This window comes from Tenrec ecaudatus, chromosome 6 (assembly GCF_050624435.1).
Source record: "Tenrec ecaudatus isolate mTenEca1 chromosome 6, mTenEca1.hap1, whole genome shotgun sequence".
Taxonomy (NCBI): Eukaryota; Metazoa; Chordata; class Mammalia; order Afrosoricida; family Tenrecidae; genus Tenrec; species Tenrec ecaudatus.
This window is the reverse complement of record NC_134535.1, coordinates 81320547-81341914: the sequence shown is the minus strand read 5'-3', so window position 1 is coordinate 81341914 and position 21368 is coordinate 81320547. Positions and strand designations below refer to the sequence as shown.

The 21368-nt window shown below is 56.0% G+C and overlaps 1 protein-coding gene across 1 annotated transcript; it reads right to left on the bottom strand.

Annotated features, from left to right (window-relative positions):
* Nucleotides 1-6594: 6594 nt before the first annotated feature.
* Nucleotides 6595-19647, bottom strand: KRT82 (keratin 82). The gene is made up of 9 exons (XM_075552957.1): nucleotides 19243-19647; nucleotides 16773-16981; nucleotides 13721-13781; nucleotides 13024-13119; nucleotides 12268-12432; nucleotides 10049-10174; nucleotides 9242-9462; nucleotides 8735-8766; nucleotides 6595-8174 (listed from the first exon to the last, which is right to left on the bottom strand). The coding sequence occupies exons 1-9, from the start codon at nucleotides 19645-19647 to the stop codon at nucleotides 7933-7935; spliced, it is 1557 nt and encodes a 518-aa protein (XP_075409072.1). The 3' UTR covers nucleotides 6595-7932.
* Nucleotides 19648-21368: the final 1721 nt, after the last annotated feature.

The window sequence follows — 21368 nt, the reverse complement described above, 5'->3', positions numbered from 1 at the left end:
CCATCCCCTGGAGTAGCTCTGGGATAAAAGTCTTGGAATCGTCTCTTATTCCGCCCGCTTTCGTACTTGACGTCCCCTTCATTGGCAAATTCCACCTTAGAAGACAGCTTGTGGTGGTTAGGTGCTGGTTCAGACCCATAAAGACCCTTGGTGCAAAAAGCAAAATGCTGCCCTGACTCTGGCCATCCTCACCATTGTTCGTGTGCTTCACAGTCACTGTGGCCAGCCATCCCCTTGAGGGTTCTCTCTGTCGCTGCCCCTCCACTTTACCAAGCACAATGTCCTTCTCCAGGCACTGGTCTCTGCTGACAAGGTGTCCACACTACGTGAGACAAAGTCTCACCATCCTTGTCTCTAAGGAGCCCTCTGGCCTTACTTCTTTCAGGAATATATGTAGACGCCCCTGTGACCAGCACGTGGGCCCATGGTTGGCACTTCTGGTGGGGTCTGTGGCAGTGTCTTCCACGTTCCCAGGCTCCCTGATTCCTCCTTTGCCCCTTTAGTCTTTTCTTAACATAGCAGAGGGATCTTGTCATACTCAGAGTAAAAGGTGCTCAAGATCCTACGCTCTGTGCCCTCTCTCCTGATCGAGGCTACTGCTCACACTCCACCAGCACCTTTGCTCCCCGGGGTTGCCCATTCAGCTTCTCTCTGCTCTGCTGGGCATGTCTACCCTCATATAACCACCTGGGATGTCCTGTGACTTTTCTGAGACCTTGTTCCTATGTCATCTTCTGACCCCCTATTTGAAATTCCCTCCCTAACGTGAGCCCCCCACCTGCCCTTCCCTGCCTTCCTTCTCTCCGTACCATGTGGTCCCCATCTCGATCGGCCTGCTTCCCACGTGTCTTCCCCTACTGGACACAAGCTTCAGGAGGCAGGGATCGGTGTGTGTTTTGTTCTGCTCTGTACCCTGAATGCTTGGGCAAGTGAGGACTCACAACTGGCACGCCCTTGCTTGCTGCTGGAGGAGGGCGACTCCGTGGGGATGAAAGGCAGGAGGAGAAAGGGGGGAATAGAGCGGGGTGTTAAAGAGAGTGAACAGGAATTCAGGCAGTTATCCCTGCAGGTATTTCCAGATGAGGAAACCTGGGGCTCCAAAGTGGACAAGCACGCTCCCTAAGATGCTTGCTACAGAAACTCAGGAACTCCCGGGAACCCAGCACCATCCGCCTTTTCGGCTCCAGCCCCTTGAGATCTGGCTGCTTGGAGGAGAGGCCGCCTACCCCTCCTAGGCCAGGTGAGAGGAGGCAGGAGAGTGAAAGGGGGTACCGAAGGTGGAAGGCCTAAAAGAAGAGGCTAGAGAAGAGGGTGGCACAGAGAACACTCTGAAGTGTGTGGAGTCCCTGTAGGGGGAGGGAAGAGCTTGACAGGATCTTGGGAGCCTGGGTTCTCTCCCAGTTTTGTCACTGATCGTCTGTGTGACCTTGGGCACCACAGCAGGCTGGCAAAAAGGTTCCAGCCCAGGCACAGGAAATAAGGTGGCGCTTCCAGGTCATGTGTTGGGCTGCTAATTGCAAGGTTGGCACTTTGAAACCACCAGCCGCTCCATGGGAGAAAGATGAGGCTTTCTACTCCCATAAAGAGTGAAGAGCCTCAGAAACCCACAGGGACGGTTCTGTCCTGTCCTCTAGGGTCACTATGAGTCAGAATGGACCCAAGGGCAGTAAGCTGTGTGTGTCCAGATGTTACAATCAACACTATGACACACATACCCCCAAAGTTGCCTGGCATTTTATTCTCATACCACCATACACTGGCCATTCTACACAACGTTGAGCAACCACCCAGCCCCCTGTCCCTGCCATGGTAGGCAACACCACTGGGAAAATGATATAACCTCTCTGAGCCTCAGCTTTCTCTTCTGCAACATGGGCCAACCCCCACCATCCTAGTGCAAGGCTTAGCCACACATATACGCGCACACAGTGTGCTGCCTGGTGGCTGTGACCAGTGTTATCAGCCATTTCTCCCCATTTCTCCCATTCTCTCCCCTCTCTTTTCCACAACCTCCCTTCCCTGTCCCAGCCTAGCACCCCACCTCCTTCCTGTTCCCAGGAGCTGTGGCACTCATCCACTCGTAGTCATTCCTGCACGGTCCTGCCTCAGCCTCCTCACCCTGACGGGCTGGGTGGGGTGGGGTGGGGGTGATGCCGACCAGTCAAGCACAACCCCTGTTCTGGGACGAGCTATTCCCATCAGCAGTTTATGGTTTGGAGACTTCATCTCTCCAGACCATGTGGAACGCCACCCTCAGCACTTTTTGGTCGCCCAGGGAGGGAGGGGGGAGGAGTTGTCCTGGCAATTCTGGTGGGAGGTTTTGCTGCTGTGACAGTTTCTTCTGACGGCTGCCAGTCAGCCTGATAATAATCCTGAGATGTGCTGGCAAAGCCAGGCCCAGTGCTTCAGGTGGGGCATGATTGCTGGGTCATCCGGATGCTTTCCATGGGTCGAGCAGGGAGGGGAGGGACTGAGCACTCAGAATGCTCAGCAGTGAGAGGGGGGTGGATTGAGAAGGGGATGGTCAAGTGCAGAGCACTGGCTCAGTGAGAGAGAGAGAGAGAGAGAGAGAGAGAGAGAGAGAGAGAGAGAGAGACAGAGACAGAGACAGAGAGAGCAGAGACAAAGAGAAAGGAGGAAGCGGAAGAGGAAGGGGAGAGAGATTGAGATAGGGAAGCCGGATGCTGAGAAGGCTTGCTAAATGCCGCCTTCTCCTGAGGGCTTCCGCTTTGCCTGGAGATGAGATTGTGCTGGAGAGAGGCTCCCAGAGCCAGCCCTTCATGCCCAGACTTGCCTCGCCTGGGAAAGGAAGTTTGGGATTCCCCGGGAGGAGGAGACAGCCAGGCGTGGTAAATCCACCCTGGTCCGGGCCCTCTGCTTCTCTGTCCTCATACAATAGCTCTGGCTCGTGTGGCACTTAGACACCTTCCAAGGAGAGATTCAAGCCTGCCGCCCCTCTTGCTGGTGTCCACACTCCTCCAGGGCAGGTGCCCTTTCCAGGTTCAATCCAAGTCCCTCACCTGGCCCATGCTATCCAGAGTGAAAATACTGCCACACGTAGGCTTAACGTTCACCTTTCTTTCACACACTTTTCTCCTGGGGGCTTGGCTGCTGACTGACAGGTTGGAAGTTTGAGTCCACCCAGAGAGGCCTCAGAAGAAAGGGCTGGTGATCAGTTTCTGAAAGGTCACAGCCATTCGCTGAGAACGGTACGGCACGCAGTTCCACCCAGAAATGCGGGGCTGCCATGAGTCAGAACTGTGCCGTGTGGGTTTCCTGATGCTACCCGCCTTGCATCTGGGTGCTGAGTGGCTGGGAAGTAGTCCTCTCTCTTGGGGGTGACCCAGGTGTCCTGGGCTGCCCTTCCTGTGCTCACAGTGCCATTTCGGAAGCCATTTCCCCCAGGCCCAGGCCCTCCAGGGCTCTCCCAGGGCACTTGGCAACCCCTGGGTGGAGAATGGCAGTTGTGGGTGGTCGTGGGCTCACTGCTGTGATGGGATAAGAGTCCCTGGGGGCAGAGGCAGAGGTCTTAGAGGAGTTGGCAAGTGTAGCAAGGAAGTGTGGCATGGGGAGAATTCTGGATGGACATGTGGGAAGGACTGAGAGGAAGTATCAGAGGCAGGGTGAGGAAGACGTGCACGGACAAGGAGCGTGCTTTCCTGCCATGCAGCCTGACCCTGCCCTTTGGGGTGCCCTGTCCTGTCCTGTCCTCACTGGGGCATCTGGAAAGAGCCCAGGGTTTGGATTCCTGAGCCAATTCAAATGCCCCAAGGTTCTAGCTTCACAGGACAAGTCTCCTTCGCTTGCCCACCTCTCTTCTCCAAGGGCAGAGGACCTGGCCAGCCCTGTATTGCCAGCTCCCAATGATGCGGGCAGGCCCAGAGGGAAAGCTCAGCTATTTGCTGAGATGAGTGGAATGCAAATAGGCCAGGTCACCACCAGGAGGCACTTTTGTGGTGCCTGCCCTGCATAGTCTCTTCCCATGAGAAGGCAGCCCAGACTGGCACACCCCTGGAGAGCACTGGGTAGTCTGGGAGTGTGTTCTGGGGGCCCTCAGCTCAGTCCAGACCAGGATGGAGCGCCTTCCGGTGTTGGGAAGACCAGGGCTTGATGGAGTTCCAAACAGCCTCTCCACTCAGAAGGGCCCCGGTGCTCTGAAATCTGAAGTCCCCAAGGACACCTGCAGGCCCAGAGTGTCCTGAGTCCTACCCGCTCCCCTTTGACTTCTAAGGCAATCAGAATGTCCTGTGGGACAGAGAAGCCTGCTTCTCCCTGCAGTGGTCATGTTTGCTGGTCTCTTGTCTGCAGAATGTTGAGTCTGAAACCAGCTTTAGGGCCAGGCCAGAGGAGTATGGCTTCAAGGGGCCCCAGGGCTTCAAACTTCCTCTGGCTGCAGGTGGTGCCTGGCATACTCAGCTACCCTGGGCATGGCTCTGCACTCTGACCCACAGTGGCTGTGTCTGCACCCAAACTTCCTACAGTCTCCTCCAGCCTCGGGGTTCAGTCTTGTCTGTCCTCCTCCCGGAGAGTGACATCCTCAGCTCTGCCCAGCTCTCCGTCCTTGCTCAAGGCCCCTCACAGCTGCGACGTCAAGCTCCGGGCCTGTAGCGCCCAGTGGGGACACTTGGGGACCCTTCAAAGTGCGGGCTGGGACCCAGGGCTGTAGCTTATCTCCCCTGAACTCTGTCCTCCATAGAAAACATGAAAAAGATATTTCACAACTTCATTGGTATCCAAACCAATATGACCCAGGCTGGATCCATGCTGGTATGTAATGTATCACTGATATTTATTATTAAAGGATTTTTCTTTTGATAGGTAAAGAAATGAAAGTCAATCTATTTTCAAGGTGTCATGGGCCCCGGGTGCTGTCTGCTATATTTCCTGGATCCATCGGCCTTACCTGGGACTGTCTTGTCCATTGTGTCTCCAGCTCTTAGATGACCTAACCGGGTGGTTCTCAACCTTCCTAGTGCCGCGGTCCTTTCATACAGTTCCTCATGTGGTGGTGACCCCCCCAACCATAACATTATTTTCGTTGCTGCTTCATCACGGTCATTTTGCTACTGTTATGAATTGGGCAACCCCTGTGAAAGGGTCATTCCACCCCCAAGGGGATCATGACCCACAGGTTGAGAACCGCTGACCTAACCCAAAGCTGGGATGGGGGCACAATTAAATCTGTTTCGAGTGAATGAAAAACAGAGGGGGCAGACCCTTCTGAATGTGGCTGCGTGAATCTGTAACTGGCAATAACAGTCTTCTCGTGGAACCTCTCCCCAAGGCGCTTCCAGAACACCCCCTTTCTCCAGGAGTGGGAGAAGCCTTCCACGGGGAAGAGAGCATCTTAGTCACCCCAGGAGCACTGGCAGGGCTTGGCAGGGGATCGGCTCAGCCTGGGACTCTGGGGGAGGGCGTTTCACCCAGGCGCTTAGGAGAGCCACACCACTGGGAAGGGACAGTCAGGCAGCTGGGAGGGGGACAGCTGGATTTCTGCGCCCTTCCTTCTCCCTTGCCTGCTGCTGCGCACCTGACTGCTTCCTGCTGCAAGGCCTGGAGAATGACCTGCAGATGGGGAGGCAGATCCTGGGACTCAGGGCCCCTAAGAGGAGAGAGAGTCCCTAGCCACAGCAAACGGTTAGGCTCTCAACTGCTAGCTGAAAGGTCGGTGACTCGAATCTACCCAGAGGCCATCGGGAGACAGGCCCCGCTTGTGGAAGGTCATAGCCCTGAAAGCCCTCTTTAGCAGCAGCTTCTCTGTCAGCAGGGGCCACCTCCAGGCAAGGGACCGCAACACTAACCAAGGAGAGAGGAGACTGGAGCTTGCTGGACCTCAGCTCCCGCACAGTGCCGCCCACCTTGAGGGCTTTTTCCCTGGGACTTCCTAGCTACTGAGAGATGGGAGGCAGAGCCCAAGGCTTGGCGGGCTGCCCAGGGCTGTCCCTGAGTCGATGGCGACTCATAGCGACACTCTAGGACAGGGTAGAACGGGCCCTGTGCTATTCAGAGACAGGAGTAGAAAGCCTGCCTCTTCTTCCTAACGCAGCGAGACTGGTACTTTGCAAATGCTGCCTTTCTGCCTAGCAACCAAATGCGTAAGCACTGCGTCACCAGGGCTCTTGCCTCCGGGCCCTGGATGGTGAACCCAAAGGATGGAGTCCACCTCCCAGAGGGCCCTTGGAGGACACGCCAAGCGATCTGCTTTTCCAAAGAAAAAAATCAGCGTTAAAACTCTGTGGAGTACAGTTCTAATCGGACACACAGGTGGTCGTTCTTCGATCCAGGGCACAAAGTTTGAGCCCCGAGACGTTAGATTCCTGGTGGGCGGGGCCTCGTAGGAGGGGCTTCTGCGTGCTGTCAGGTAAGGGGCAGGGCATGAACTCAGGAGTAGGGGGAGTTCGGGGACCCGGAGGGAATAGTGTTTTCACTGTGGAAGCAGAAGGCGTGTCCCTTGGACTTTCTCTAGAACGTAGGACAAGGCCTTTGTGACTTATGACAAGAGACTGGGGTGGGAAGTGCAGGTTTTACGTATGACTTGTACAGATTCATGTTTATTACACAGGCCACTTGCAAATCAGGCGTGTGTCGCTTCCCATGTCTACAACAACCTTTATTTCCATTCCCAAGCCCGTGCCCACCAAAGGCGGCGTCCCGGTTCTCCAGCAGCCCCACTGGGGCCCAGAACAGTAAGTTGAATGATCCTGATTCCTGTATCCTGTGACCCAGACTCAGTTTATTGGAAAAGAAGCTCATCTCAGTTGAGACCTTGGATCCATGGTGGGAGGGGCTCCGTAGGAGGGGCTCCAGAGGATGGGGCCTCTGGGAAGGGGACCTTAAGGCAAGTCGTCCTATCCTCATGCCTGACCTTAGGGGAACTCCGGGAGTGCAAAGTCTGAGGGGTGTAGGGCCGCCCTACGTAATGGAAAGGCTCATATCTGATCCCAAAGCCAGAGAAACAGCAGGGGGAGGATCAGAAACCGGGTGTCTATTTATTTACAAGTGTGGGGGCCCTGTTGGCGTCATGGGCTACCCACGCCCCCACTGAGCTCTTGTCTCCTGGACTGGAATGAGAGCCACACTAGTGTGGCCCAGGAGACAGCTACCTCCCAGCTACTTCACCAAGTGTTCCAACGCACCGTCCACCCCGGTGGAGAAAGATGAGGCTGTCCACCCTGGTAAAGATTTCAAGTCCCCTAAGTTTTCAAGTCCTGGTAAAGTTTCACAGTCCCCCAAGGGCAGTTATACTGTGGGAAAGAGCAGGAGAAGGGCTTGATTCTACGGAATGAATGTCTTCGGCTGGTGATGTTCTGTTGCTCCAGTAAATACCCCTTTCAGGCATTGCCCTGGGATCCTGCCTCCATCAGCTGCTACTGTGGGCTCCGGAAAAAAAGACCCTGTTTCCTAGTAGGAGCCCCACAATCCTGAGCAGCTAAAGCCACCGCCCAAAGACTACCTTCCTGTTCCTTGTGCCGAGAGGAGCATGCATAACACACGACGCCTGAATCCTGAGGGTTAGCTTTGGCATTCAGAACAGAGTTTGGGGCATCAACTTTTGAGATTTACAACTGGTGTGCATCATGGCGTATGTTTCAGCTGGGCGTTAAAAGAAGTTCTCTGTTCTCAGGCGGCAAGGCAGCTAGCTGGGTGGTGGCTGGGAGGTGGCTGTCTCCTGAGCCACAGTAGTGCCTCTGATTCCAGTCCGGGAGACAAGAGGGACATTTAATCTTAGAACTGGCCCCTGCCCACCCCACCTCAGTGCCTAGCTCCGCCCACAGCTAAGCCACAGGTGGACCTAAGGAGCCCCTCCCAGTGAAAACCAAGGGTAATGTGGAGTTAAGACAGAGAGATGGTGGGGTCGTGGACTATATCCAATCTTCAGCTCCAATGGGTGGTGCAGCCTCTGGGCGCCCAGTTTGGGCCTCTGGGGAGGGGCTAGCATTTGTGGCTAGAGGAGCCTCCCCCAGCCCCCATCTTCCTGCCGGAGCTGCACCCACTGGCACAGCTCAGTATGGCCTGAGGCTCACAGGGGATATAGAGCTCACCGGTGCCCACCACACTGCAGCCCCCGCTGCTGCGCAGGACGCTAGTGGCCCCCGAGCAGTACTCGGGCCTCAGCATGGGCGTACTGACGACACACGGATCATACAGCAGGGCGCCCTTGGAGGTGCTCACGGCTGTGAGGAAAGAAGGGGTGCTCAGCCAGGGTCCTGCGCCACGGCCCTAGGGGTGTCTGTCCTGAAACCCTTTCGCCAGGCCACACCCCCAGCTGCCAGCCCTCACCTCGAATCACAGTCCCGACCCCATCACCAACATCTGTGTCTCCCCACCCCAGCTTCAAGTGTTTAGGAGCACCCGGGCACCCCTTTGCCTGGAGCAGTGGGAAGCCCAGTCCTGACATAGGGGCCACTCTCTCTGGTTCCACTGGTCTTGACCCACTTTCCCGGGCCTACTTCAAATTCTCCTTGGCCAGGAAAGGATTCCCCTGTCAGTCTGAAACCTTGAAGTGTACGGGCCTCAAAAGGCTAACCTCTCCTGGGTATCTGCTCCTAGGTCTGACCCAGAGGGATACGCTGGAGGGCGCTTTCCACCAGGCCAGGAGCTCCTGGCAGAGTGAGCCCTTATTTGGGGTGGTGGGCATGCAGGGGCCCTGTCAGGGACGGTGCGAGCTTCCTGTGTTGACCTCCCCAACCCCCAAAACCTCGGAGCGCCCCGGGAGCATGGTTCTTGTACTCACAGATGTTCACGGGCCCAACACCTTCGCACAGCCTGGGGGAAAGAGAGCAAGAAGACAGAGACTGCGTCAAAGCCCACACGGCAGGTAACGTGTTCGCCGCCCCCCTTCTCCTGCCCTCACCTCACCCCCTGCCCCCTGCACAGTGGGGTCAGACCCATCATCGCAACGCTCTAGAACAGACTCCGCCTGCCGGGAGGGGTTTCAAGGCTGCCATCTTTACCCAAGGGGACGGCCGCGTATTTCTTCCGAGGAGCGGTTGGTGGCGCTGCTGAGTTAGCCGCTTTTGGTTAGCAGCTGAGTGCTTAAGCGCGGTGCCACCACGGCTCCCGGCGTGCCCTCACCACGGTGGACCATGTTGATTCTGAGGGCTGTGGGCTGGGCGTAAGTTTGGATTTTCACCAACTTCGGTGTGTGGGTAGCAGTCACAGCAGCTGCAGCAACCAGATGGCTGGGCAGGATGCCTACCTGGTGCCCATCCCTGACCGCCCCCACTCTCACTGAACTCACCGGCTCTCCTCGCCCTCCAGCAGGCGCCGGTAGGTGGCGATCTCGATGTCCAGGCCCAGCTTGGAGTTCATCACCTCCTGGTACTCCTTCAGCAGGCAGGCCATGTCCTGCTTGGCCTTCTGCAGGGCCTCCTCCAGCCCGGCCAGCTTGCAGCGGGCGTCGCTGAGAGCCGCCTCGCCTTGCTGCTCTGCCTCTGCTACAGCTCCCTCGAGTTTGCAGCGCTGAGGGATGGGGGAGGACACAGAAATGCACTGTGGGGTGGGGAGTGGGTCCTGAGGCCCTGAGAGGACTCTCTGAAGGGAAGAGAAGACTTGGTGGTGATTACAGGTCAGACTCAGATCTGCTGGGGGTTTCATCCTGGGGCTGTGACGTGGGGTTCCTCCTGTCCATCAAAACTCAAAGGGATCTGCGGCTTCCCTCTTGGACCTGCTGAGCAATTTCTTTGGGGGCAAGTAGGTGTCCAGCATCTGGCTGGTTTAAGCACCGGTCTTGGAGAATGGTCTGGTTTTCTGAACTCCTCAGAGTCTTCTTGAATTTCAGGATCGGAGAAGTACAGAGCCTTTGAGTTAGAAAGGCCATGGAGACCATCTTTTCCATGCCCCTAATGAGTGAAGCACCCTGGCTTTGCCACAGGTCCCCCCAGCCTCTGTTGGGGACCTTGCTCTTTCAAGGGGCTGCTCTCCCCGATGCAGCTCCAAGGGCCCCCTTCCTCTTAAGCAAGGCCGTCTGGCCTCTCCTCCAAGTCACTCCCAGGGAGGACCGAACCTTGCGCCCTATGACCCAGATGGCGAGCGTCCCTCTTCACACCTGGGCTTTCATGGTCTCGATGTCTTGCTGCAGCCGTTGGATCAGCTTGTTCATGTCCAGGATCTCGTTCTTTCGGTTTCGGAGGTTGTCACAGTGAGTCCCAGCTGTCATCCTCAGCTCCTCATACTGCCAAAATAGGGGCGCTCAGAACCCCAGGACCCCACACTGCTCGAGTTCTGTTCCTTCTTCAGAGACTCTAGCGCAGGCCCTCTGGGTTCTTACACCTCACTGGCTCCTGTCCCCTCTCTGTTTATAGCCAATGACCAGCCTTCTTGCCTGGCCTCCCTCCCTGCATCTTCAGGTTTGCTAAGTGCAAGCCCCTCTGCTTGGTTGAGCTTTCTCTGTGTCTCATCTCTTTCATGCGATCTCATCCTCTTTCTCTGACCAGGAGCTTGATCGTCTCCCCCTGAGGAGTCTCCCTTTTAGATGCCCCTCTGGGCCTTGGCAGGGGTTTCTGAGATCAGCCTGAGATGCCTAACTGATCAAGGCTGGAGATCAGACCAGACATGCCCAGCCCAGTGAGGAAGAGATTGTGTTCTCTCTCAGAATGATAGAAAACAATTTGCAACATTATACCCTATCTTGGCTTAACACTTTTTAAAAATCTTTATACTCTGAAAGCAATTTCTGCATAGTAAGTGTTATAGTTTAAAGCCTAACTCTTTATGGTGGTAGAAAACCTTGTCTTTCTCCCACAGCACAATTGGGGGTTTCAAACTGCTGACCTCAAGGGGAACAACCTAGTACTTAACCACTATGCCACCAGGGTTCCAAATGCTATAGCTTACATGTATAGATTTTAAATTTGGGGCAATTCTCTCTCTCTCTCTCTCTCTCTCTCTCTCTCTCTCTCTCTCTCTCTCTCTCTCTCTCTGGCACATAATGGATATTGCAGAGAAAATTCAAAGATATCCCAAAGAGACAATCACAGTCATTCTTTCTGGCTTTTTGGTTATTTGTTTACTCAGAGAGAGCCTGTAGCTACCTAACCAGTCTTTACCCTCCCCTTCGTCTTAAAGAAGAACACTGATTTTGCCTTCGGTGGCAATGGGCCCAGATAGAGATTTATTCCCCAGGCGTTCATACAGCTGTGGGGGCCTTGCATTATGTGCCAGCAAGGAGAACTATAGACATTCCAGGAAAACTCTTTAAAGCGGATTTAGCGGGCATGTTTCTACTGCCCCTAGTTCTCCTTCCTGCCTGGAAGAAGTATGTGAGGTGGGGGTTATGGCAGCCACCTGGGGCCTCATGGCAGCCATGAAGATGAACACACATATTAAAACAAAAATCGAAGCTCCTATAGGACAGGGTAGAATGACCCCTGTGGGTTTCTGAGACTGGGACTCTGCACAGGTGTAGACAGCCTCGTCTTTCTCCTGCGGAGCTGCTGGTGGTCCCGAACTACCACCTCATCCTTGGCCATCTGGTTCTGTTCTGTTCCTTTCCCCTGATTTCCATGTCCCCACTGGACTTATCACTGCCAATGCATTTATGGATTTGGCTTATTGTCTGTCTCTCCTGCCTCTCGCAGGGACTTGATGGAGGTGGGGACTGTGTCTGCTCCGTGCCCCACTGGCACCCTGGCATGTGGAACCCTACTTAACATTTTCTGGGTGCTTGGCTGACAGTTGCTGGGTGAATGAGTAGGCTAATGAATGAGTGAACATAGGAAAGGGGAGCACTTCAAAACGTTCATGGGCAAATGGAATGAAAAGATGATGGGCTTCCCCCCATGGACTTTTGGAAGCCCCCCTCACAAGCACAGTGCCTTCCACAGAGGATGGGCGAGATTCCCAATGGGCTCAGTGTTAAACGGAATTGCCCTCAGGGGCACCTCTCAGCAAGCCCCTAATTACCTAGATCTGGGGCACCTTAATCACTGTTTCTGCTCCATCACTCATAATCACCCCATGCCACCAGTCACCTCCCACGCCTGGCAGCCCACGGCCCTCTTTGCCCTCATCACCCATTAGAATTTATTGGTCATTGCTTAGAGGCCAGGCCTGGAGTCAGTGCTTCCGGTGAGTCTGCAGTGCATAAATCTGGGTGTCCGTGGCACACTGATGACAGGCCTCCCTCCCACACATGCCTCAGAGGCCTGGCCTGGGGTCAGGCAGAAATAACAGAGGTTGGGGTTCATGGTGTGGTACGGCCCTCCTTAGCTAAGCAGCATAGTCACGGGGTGACCTGCCATCTGCCTCCCGCTCCCTGAACCTCACCCGGCGCTGGTACCAGGCCTCGGCTTCGGCTTTGCTGCGACTGGCGATGTCGTCGTACTGGGCCTTGATCTCAGCGATGATGCCGTCCACGTCCAGCTCCCTGCTGTTGTCCATCTTTACGATGACCGAGGTCTCTGAAATCTGAGACTGGAGCAGGCAGATCTCCTGGCGGGGGGGGGGGGTCAGGAAGGAGGGGTGAGCACTGGGAGGAGTGGGTGGGCAGGGGCGGGGGGCTGTGGGGACAAAAGGGAGAGGCTGCTATGACTTCCTGGTAACAGATGTGCTCAGGGCCTTTCCTGCAGCCGTCCTCCGCCTTCACAGCCACCCTGTGGGGCAGCGTAGAGCTGCGCTGTGGGTTTTCAGCCTATATGTTTCTCTCTATAGGACCAGAATGCCTAGAGGGTTGCCTGTCAGAACTGACTTGATGTCAGTGAGTTTGGTTTGGTATGGTCCTCAGGCATCCACTTACTCCTTGTCCCCATTCTCCAGTCACACACAGTCCTGTAGACCTTTCCAGGGGGACCTGAGAGGTCCACCTCCTGGGGCCTCGGGGCCTGGGAACCTCTTCCCCGCTGGTTTCCATGCATGCTCAGCGCGTGCCAGTCGGCACCCCACAGGGCCGCTCGCTCTGAGTCAGGTTTGACTCCACAGCTGTGAGTAAGTTTCAGAGTCTGGACATGCGCCCATGGGCAGGGACCTTCCCACCCCATGGGCTGGCCCAGACAGGCGCCCGGTGAGCAGCCTGGCCTCAGGTACCTCCTCATACAGGCCTTTCAGGAAGTCAGTCTCCTGCAGCAGCGCCTCCACGTTGGTCTCCAGGTCGGCCTTCACCAGGAACGCCGTGTCCACGTCCTGTGGCCAAGCAGTGACAGGCTGTTGGCTGGGGCCAAGGCCGTGCCTATGGTCTGCCACCAGCTTCTCTCCTCAGAGGACCTCTTGCCCTCCATCAGTCAGTCAGTGCCCTTCACCCTTGCCACCCCTAGCCAGCAGGTGGCAGGCCGCAGGTTCTGGTCCCAGATCGCTTCCTTTAGCAGCTAGAGCCCCTGGGGAAAAGGCTCTGGAGGGAGCAGGGATGTAACGGGGTGTAGACCGGGGCTCCTCAGGGCCCACTCAGTGGAGATCAGGCCTGGAACCATGTGGCTCTCTGTCTGAGGGCTGGCCACGTGCTTTGTCAGCTTGGGATGTCCCTTGGTGTTTGGTTTGACCTCTGCCACCTTGTTGTCTTCCTGAGTGGGTGTCGACCCCACCCTTGCCCTGTGAGTGGGAAGGTGGAGGCTAGGCCAGTGATTGCCCCCTTTCAAGGTATGGGAGGAAACTGGCCTCTCTCTTTTCAGGGGGCTGTGGCAGAAATCTGAGTGGGGTAGGTGGGCAGCAGTCCAGGGGCTGAGTGTTCTAATCCACCCATGTCGGCCCAGGGTCCTTCTCCCATGCCACGCCACGACACCTGGCTCACCTTCTTCAAGGCGATAAACTCGTTCTCCGCACAGGGCCGCAGTGAGAGCTCCTCTTCATATCTGGGGGGGAGGGGGCGGAGGGGTGTGAGATAGGCACAAGGAGGGGGGCCTTGGTTTCAGGTCTTTGGGTTCAGATCTGCCTCTCTATGCTGACTGAAGGGGCTCCCTGGTCTCCCTGCCCCAAGGGGTCACCAGGTCCAGTCACCTGTCTCTGGATATTTCTAGCCTTCCCTGCCTTTCAAGACAATGATTACCATCACCATCTCTCATTAGCCACTCTTCCAGTTTACCCTCTACCCCACCCCCACACCCCTCTAGTTCCAGGAACCTTTCTTCGTGATGAATCACCATCTGATAAAGTCCTTCTAGAAGTTTCCTCCATTCTATCTGTCTGCTGAGGAAACCCACGCAGGCCCCTCCTTTGGGTTTCCTGGGGGCTCCTGGGATGGGGGTAGGCCCCCTTGGGTCTCCTGGGGAGGGGGTCAGGGGTGGGGTAGGGTGGGGACAGGCCCCTGTTGTTGGGTCTCCTGGGAGGGGTCTTCGGGGGTGGGGTGGGGTGGGAGCAGAGAAGAGGTGGCTGACTGTGCCCAGCACACACAGCTCTGTCTCGGTATCATAGCTGTGTCGCGTGGTGGCCGTGGCCACTCAGCTTCCTGGCAGGCCCTGTGGCACCTCCTCCCCAGGATCTTGTGAGCCCCGCCAATCTGGCAATGACCCAATTTCCCAGGCCTGTCAAGGCAGCCCCAGCATTTCCGGGACTCCAAGGGAGCTCCTCAGGGCCAGGAGATCAGGATCTGGGGTGGGGGATGGGGTGGGTGGGTGCTTAGAATGACTCCCTTTGATGAGGAACTTGGCTCCAGGAAAGGCTTCCCGACCTTCCTGATGCCCATCTTTCCTTTACTCTGCGGACCTCTGTCAACGTGCCGGCAGTGGGTGCCGGGCCTGGATGGCCAGCCTGGGTTTTCACCCCACCTTGTGACTTGAGATATGTTCCCTAACCTCTCTGGGCCCCTGTTCATCACGCGGTGAGTCCCCATCACAGTCCCTGGTCTCGGACTCCCTGACTGACAGATCCGCCCAGTGCCTTGAGCAGGAGGGCGAAGGGGGCACAGCCCTCAGGGAAACTGGCGAGGAGGAGGGGCGTGCTCACTGGGACAGGGAAAATCCCTGCAGCTGTTGAACTTGCCGGCTGCCGGTTCCCACTGCTGCTGCTGCTGCTGGCCTTGATCCTCACATCCCACATTCTCACCTTTCCTCTTACCTTGCAACTCACTCCTCTGAGAGGTCCTTTCTGGCTCAGTAGACCAGCCCCCGCCCCCGCCCCAGGTCCATGGCCTTTGTCCTGTCTTGTCTGGGTGGCAGTCTCTGCCTGAGTCATTCTCTCTCCCTCTCTCTCTCCCCCTGTCTCGACAGCTGCCTCTGTCCCTTCCCAAATCGCCCCTGGTCAACTCCATGGAACTCACCCCTCAAGGTCTCAAGGAGAGGACACCTCCTCCAGGAAGCCTCCCCGAGTTTCTTATGCTCTCCCTCTCTGGAGACTTCCTTTTCCTCTTACTCTGACCTTCTGCCTACTGGACAGGGGCATCTTGCAGGCAGGGACCAGCCTTTCCCCCCACCCCCTTCTCTCCAACAGCCACCCCTCCCACCACAGGGTCTGCCGTTTGCTGGCTTTGTGACTTTAGAACCTTCCATACCCCCACAGGCACACGCCTCATCTGAGACCCATCCCAGCCGGGCTCCCCTGCATGGACCCACATCGTATCCATCCTATCCATCGCTGCTCTCAGTACCTTTGCCCTTGCTTCCTGTCCCTGGAAATGTGCCTGCCTCAGCCTCTCCCCTCCCGCCCACTGGAATGTGATAGCAACTTATCTGCTTTGCAACCTACAGACACTGCACACCCGTCATTAACTTGGGATTTGCAGCTACCCACTCCAGGCTGGGAGCCAGACACTAGAGCCTACCCTGGAGAGGGCTAGTCTATCAGGATGGGCAACTCCCAGCCAGACCACAAAACCTGGGGGAGGGAAGAGGAGGAGGGAGATAGAGGGATTCTAGCCAGGCAGGAGGGGATGCAGGATGGGAGGCAGGCATTGGGAGGAAGGGCAGGAGGGGATGTAGGAAGGGAGGCAGGCATTGAGAGAGAATGTGGACTTCTCCAGCCTGCGAGAGTCCCTGGTTGCTTAAGCACATGACTGGGCAGAACGGAGTCCTGGGTGGTGTCGTGGTCACACGTTGGCCTTCAATCCACATGGTCAGCAGTTAGAAACCACCAGCAGCTCCCAGGGAGAAAGACTTGGTTTTCTGCTCCCGTAAACAGTTACAGGGGTTGCTATGGGTCAGCCTTGAACTCGTGGCAGTGAGTGGCAGAAGGGCTGCTTGAGCAAAGCCACCCCGAGGCTCCTTGGAAGGCAAGCGTGGCAATGTGCTTGGGGAACGGGCACTGAGACTGCGCGGCTTCACCCTGCACACCTCAACTCCAGGCAACCACCACTACCATGGACACATCTGTCTGCAAGTCGTAGGAAGAAATGTTTCTGAGAGAGCAGGCAGAAGGGCCTTTCAATCTCAGACTCGCTGTCATCTAGATGATCCTGACCTCCAGCAATCCTATAGGACTGCCTGTGGGTTTCTGAGATCATAACTCTTTACCATGAGAGTAGAAAGTCTCATCTTTCTCTCATGGAAAGATGGATGGTTTCGAACCGTTAACCTCGCCCAACATACAACCCACTACACCACCCAAGCTCCCAGGTCTCACTCACTGCCATCAACTCGATGCCGACTCACGGGGACCCTAAAGGACAGGGTAGAACTGCCCCTTGGAGTCTCCTTGAGACAGCCTCCTCTTTCTCCCATCCCTAGGTTTTAGGCTTCCTAGCTGAGGCCGGGGAAACTGAGGTCCAGGTTGTATAAGAAGCCGGGGAAACTGAGGTCCAGGTTGTATAAGCAGCTGGCCCTAAGCCCCAGCTGGCTGGTGATGACATCTGTCAGGCTCCATCGTTGGGGTGTATGTCAGCCCTCACTGGGGCGAAGGTAGGGCAGACTCACTTTTTCTTGTAGCCCTCCAGCACGTCCTGGAGGCTCCCGAGCTCCGACTCCAGTGTGGCCCGCTCCCCAGCCACACAGTCCAGCTGCCTCCGGAGGGCGCAGATGTAGGTCTCAAAGATGGGCTCGATGTTGCTCTGGCAGCACCGCTGCTGCTGCAGGAAGTTCCACTTGGTCTCCAGCAGCTTGTTCTGCTGTTCCAGGAAGCGCACCTGCAGTGCGGAGCGTGGGGTCACTGGGCGCTCGGGAGGAATAGGGTTGGGGCCTCTCTTTCCAATGCCACCACTCACAGCCAATGTGTTTGTCAGAGGTCAGGTTTTCTGTGCATTCCAGTCCCCGAGAGGCTTGGCCTCTATGCCTTGCCCACCGGGTGGGCTTTAGGACCCCCACCTTCCACTCAGAGACTGCATATCATCATAGAAGAGGCACAGCCTCAGGCTGCCTGGGGGAGGCCCACATTCCAGGCCTGCCTGCCTTGTGACTTTGGCCAAATCATCCCCTCCCTCCAGGCCTCGCTGTGCTTCCGATGTGGCCTGTTGGAGGTCTCCTGCGGGAAACCCAAGAGTTTGGGCCCGGCTCTTCATCACTTCACCCACTCTGCCATCTCCTGCATAGCTACGGGCCCCCGTCCCCCCAAATGCCAAGGTCACAGTCACCTGGAACCTGCTTGCCCCTCCATTTATGTGGACAGGGAAAGATTAGAAGCTGGGTGAGGGGATCGTGGACATTGGCCAAGGGAATGCTGGCTACTCGCCCCCTGCCCTCCTGCCCCCGGAACTTTCCATGCCTGCATTGTCTCACAAGAAGGCTGTGGAAGAGCCCCGCTTCTCACCACCCGGAGCCCCCACCCCCACCCACCTTCTTTCTGAACGGCTGTGATGGCCACCAGGACTTACACTGTGGAAGGAGCCCAGGACCAGAAGTGAGCTTTAAAGAGAAACGGTAACTCAGCAGTTCTCAACCTGTGGGTCAAACGACCCTTTCACAGAGGTCGCTTAAGACCATCGGAAAACACATATATCCGATTGTCTTAGGAACCGAGACACCGCTCCTCTATCGGTCTCCAGGTGGGTCCGCCTACATGCAGATACGCCCTCATACGAGTACCCTGTGTGAAGACTATTACCCACGCTACACCATGCTTCAAGACAACATTTCATTTATTCGTCATTAGAAATAAATATTTCACAATAGATAATTACATATTGTTTTTGTGATTCATCACTAAGCTTCAATGATGTTCCATTTGTAACCATGACATCCTGCATATTAGATTCATAACAGTAGCAAGATTACAGTGATGAAGTAGCAACTAAAATAATGTTATGGTTGGGGGGTCACCACAACATGAGGAACTGTGTGAAAGGGTGGCGGCATGAGGAAGGTTAGAACCACTGCTCTAAGTAGAACTGTTATCATTTGGTAAAGGAGAGTTCCTTGTTGAAATGTTTTAGCAGTTTACCTCCTACATTCCCACCCCTCCCACCTCAGGCTGCCTGGGGCAGGTCCATGGTCCAGGCCTGCCTGCCTGCCTCTGCCCCTCTCCCCTCCCACTCCAGCCCCTAGAGTGATTTGCCTGCATGAGGCCTTCCAGATCGCTCAGCGAGCAGACAGGGGGGCCCAGGCCTCCCTCTACACTTGGGGTGACCACAGACACTTGCCTGAACCTGACCCCAGGCTTCCCTGAGGCCTGGGGACCACGGACGGACGAGTGATAGGCCAGTGACCTTCTGGAGCTGTGACTCAGAGGTTGATGGGTCTGAGTGGACCCACCTTCTGCCCCTCCAGGGCCTAAGCTAGTGGTAGATCCTAGCACTCCCCAGCAACTGCCTGCTCCAGGCCTTACCCAGGCCTTCAGGCCGGCCACACAGGATGCGGTCCTGCTGGGAGGCCTCTTGGGTAATTCCTAAGCCTTCAGCCCCGGCACACAGGATGTGTCTGCCTCTTGAGTAAGTCCCGTCCTTGCTTTGGAAGGCGTATGTAGTTCTGAGGATACTCCAGAGAGAGGGTGACACATCCCCTCACCAAAGAAGGACAAGTTCACCACAAGGTTTTGTGTTGAGCCCGAGTTAACCAGCTTTCAACACTTCCTGGCTGTGGACCACATGAGCAGCCTGTGGATTGGTGGCATTGTGGTTACACAATGGGCTGTGATCTATAAGTCAGCAGTTCAAAGCCACCAGCGGCTCTGTGGGAGAAAGACGGTCCTTTCTTACACCCATAAAGACGTACAGAAAAGTCTCAGGAATAGCTCTACTCACAAGACGGCCACGCATCTGCACTTGGGTAATTCCTGCCCTGGCTTTGGAAGTCCTTTGTTGTAGTCAATACCTTTGCACTGATTCAATGGCAGTGGGTTGGGTGTTTTAGGTTTTCTTTCGGTCAGTGTCTTCCTGCTCCCCCAGGACCAGAAGCCCCCGGGACCTGCAATGGTTCTCATCCTGTGGCCCCGGCCCCTGGCCCTGCCTCTCACCTTGTTGATGAAGGACGCGAAGCGGCTGTTGAGGCCCTTGATCTGCTCCTTCTCGTCCCGCTTCACCCTCTGCACGGTTGGATCAATCTCCAGATCCAGTGGCACCAGCAGGCTCTCGTTGATGGTGACGGGGGTGATGCAAGGAGAAGGCCCACAGGTAGCCCCCACCCGGTACCCGAAGCCGGGCAGGCCGCACCTGGAGGCGACTCGGGGCCTCCCAAAGCTCACGTTGCATAGGCTCCGAGAGCTGAGGCAGCCCAGGGCTCGGAGTCCCCCAGTCCCCACTGGGCGGCTGGGCCCCTTGCTCACAGCACAGGGGGTCACCACCCGGGGGATGACGGCGGTGAAGGAGCTAAAGCCCTGGTTGCCCACTCTGGCACCTGGCTGGGAGGAACGGCAGGACATGGCAGGGATTTCCGAAAGGCAGAGAGGTGGGAGCCTGGGATGGAGCACAGGAGGCCCAAATGATCAAGTCCCAGCTCAGGGCCCCCCTTTTATCTGGCAGGAGGATGGAGGGCTGAGCTGGGTCAAACCCCAAATCACCATTAAGTCTGGTTTATAAGCTTGGGATATTGGCAGATACCAAGGGCCAAGTTGGATAATTAGGGTAGCAAAGAGCCAAGAGGAGGAGGCCATGGCCTGAGCTGGCTTGTCCCCTAAGAGTCCTTTTTGTCCCCCTTCCTTGTTCATGGGGGTGATGAAAGGGGTCAGTGGCTCTGCCTCAGGGGACAGGAAAGTGGGGTTCAGGAGTTGGAGGAGCAGGGCTTTGAGGGGGAGGAGAATGAATTATACACCGTGACTCTCCTGGGATTAGAGGGCAAATTGGCTGGACTTGGGGCTCCCCGATTTCCCCAAGGCTATTGGTACGTTGTTCTGAGGATGCTCCAGGCCCAGGTGCCCTCCTTGGGATCTGAGGGTTTCCCACAGAGGGAGAGTTTGGGGAGCTGTGAAAGAAGCCTTCCCACAGCAGGTTACACCTGCCCCTTCAAGGGTCAGAGGGCCTCCAGGCATTGGCTCTCCTCTCTGGGGACCATTTAGTAAAAGGGGGTGCAGGGAACTTAGGAGAGGGTGGCTTGGGCTTAAGGGGAGGAGAGGAAGAGGTTCTCTTCTTCCAAAGGCCCTTGGGGCCCCTCCACACATGCATGGACTTCAGCTATGGGTTCTGAGGTTCTGTGCCCCATTTCTTTTCCCTTTTTCATGGCCCCCCCTGAGTATCCCAGAGCGAGACAGAGTCTTCTTTGGCCTGAGGACAGCTCTGGGGAGAGCCAATGCCCTCAGGAACCTTCCAGGTGAATGTGGTCTCACACACAGCTCTGTGGACGTGCTTAGAACCCCATCCCCACTGCCCTCTCCTCCCTCTTTTCCCAGCCCCATCGAGAATCCTCTGCTATGACAGACCGGTGTGTCTCTTCCATCCTGTGGGTTTCTTTTAACGCTTGTGTTAGCCCAGGTTGACTGGAGAAACACATCATCCAGAGACACTCATATGTGTATAAGAAAGAGCTTTACATCACAGAGCAATTAAATATTTAGAAAACATCCCAGCCTGGTCCAGATCAAGTCCATAAGTCTGATATTATCCCATAGATCCAATACTAGTCCACAAATTCCTCTTTAGACTCAGGCAGCACATGCAATGATGCCGAATGCAGGTAGATCACAGGCCAGTGGGTAGAAAGTCTTGTAGATCCAATGGCGGTAGAAGCATCTCAACGCTGGTGCGGGTCTCCACACGTCTCCTCCAGCTCTCTGAGTGTCTCAATAGCAGAGAAGGGAAGGCAGAGAGACTGAGTCTGGCCTCCCGTGAGCTACTTACCTGCATTGTGCCTCCAAATGAGGTCGTCAAGCTGCGACCTGCTTGACAAGCTAGACTCCACCCCTTCACTCAAGGTGACAGGAGATCATGTAACTGCCACCACCCTCAAGTCAGCATCAAGTGAATAACAGCACCACCAAAAACAGCATCCTAAACTCAACCTGCTGCCAAGGAGTCAAGTCCAATCCACAGTGACTCTCCAGGGCAGAATGGAGCTGCCCCTGTGGGTTTCCCAGCCTGCGCATTTGGACAGGAGCAGAAAGCCTCCTTCTCCCCAGAGCAACATCTCTACTGAAGGCTTTACCAGGGC

Excerpts from the sequence above, each read along its gene's own strand:
- KRT82 (XM_075552957.1), bottom strand. The coding sequence starts at position 19,647 with ATGTCCTGCCGTTCCTCCCAGCCAGGTGCCAGAGTGGGCAACCAGGGC. Across the intron at positions 16,982-19,242 it reads TCGCGTCCTTCATCAACAAG|GTGCGCTTCCTGGAACAGCA; the intron begins GTGAGAGGCAGG and ends TCCGCACTGCAG. Across the intron at positions 12,433-13,023 it reads TGAAAGGCCTGTATGAGGAG|GAGATCTGCCTGCTCCAGTC; the intron begins GTACCTGAGGCC and ends CCCCCCCGCCAG.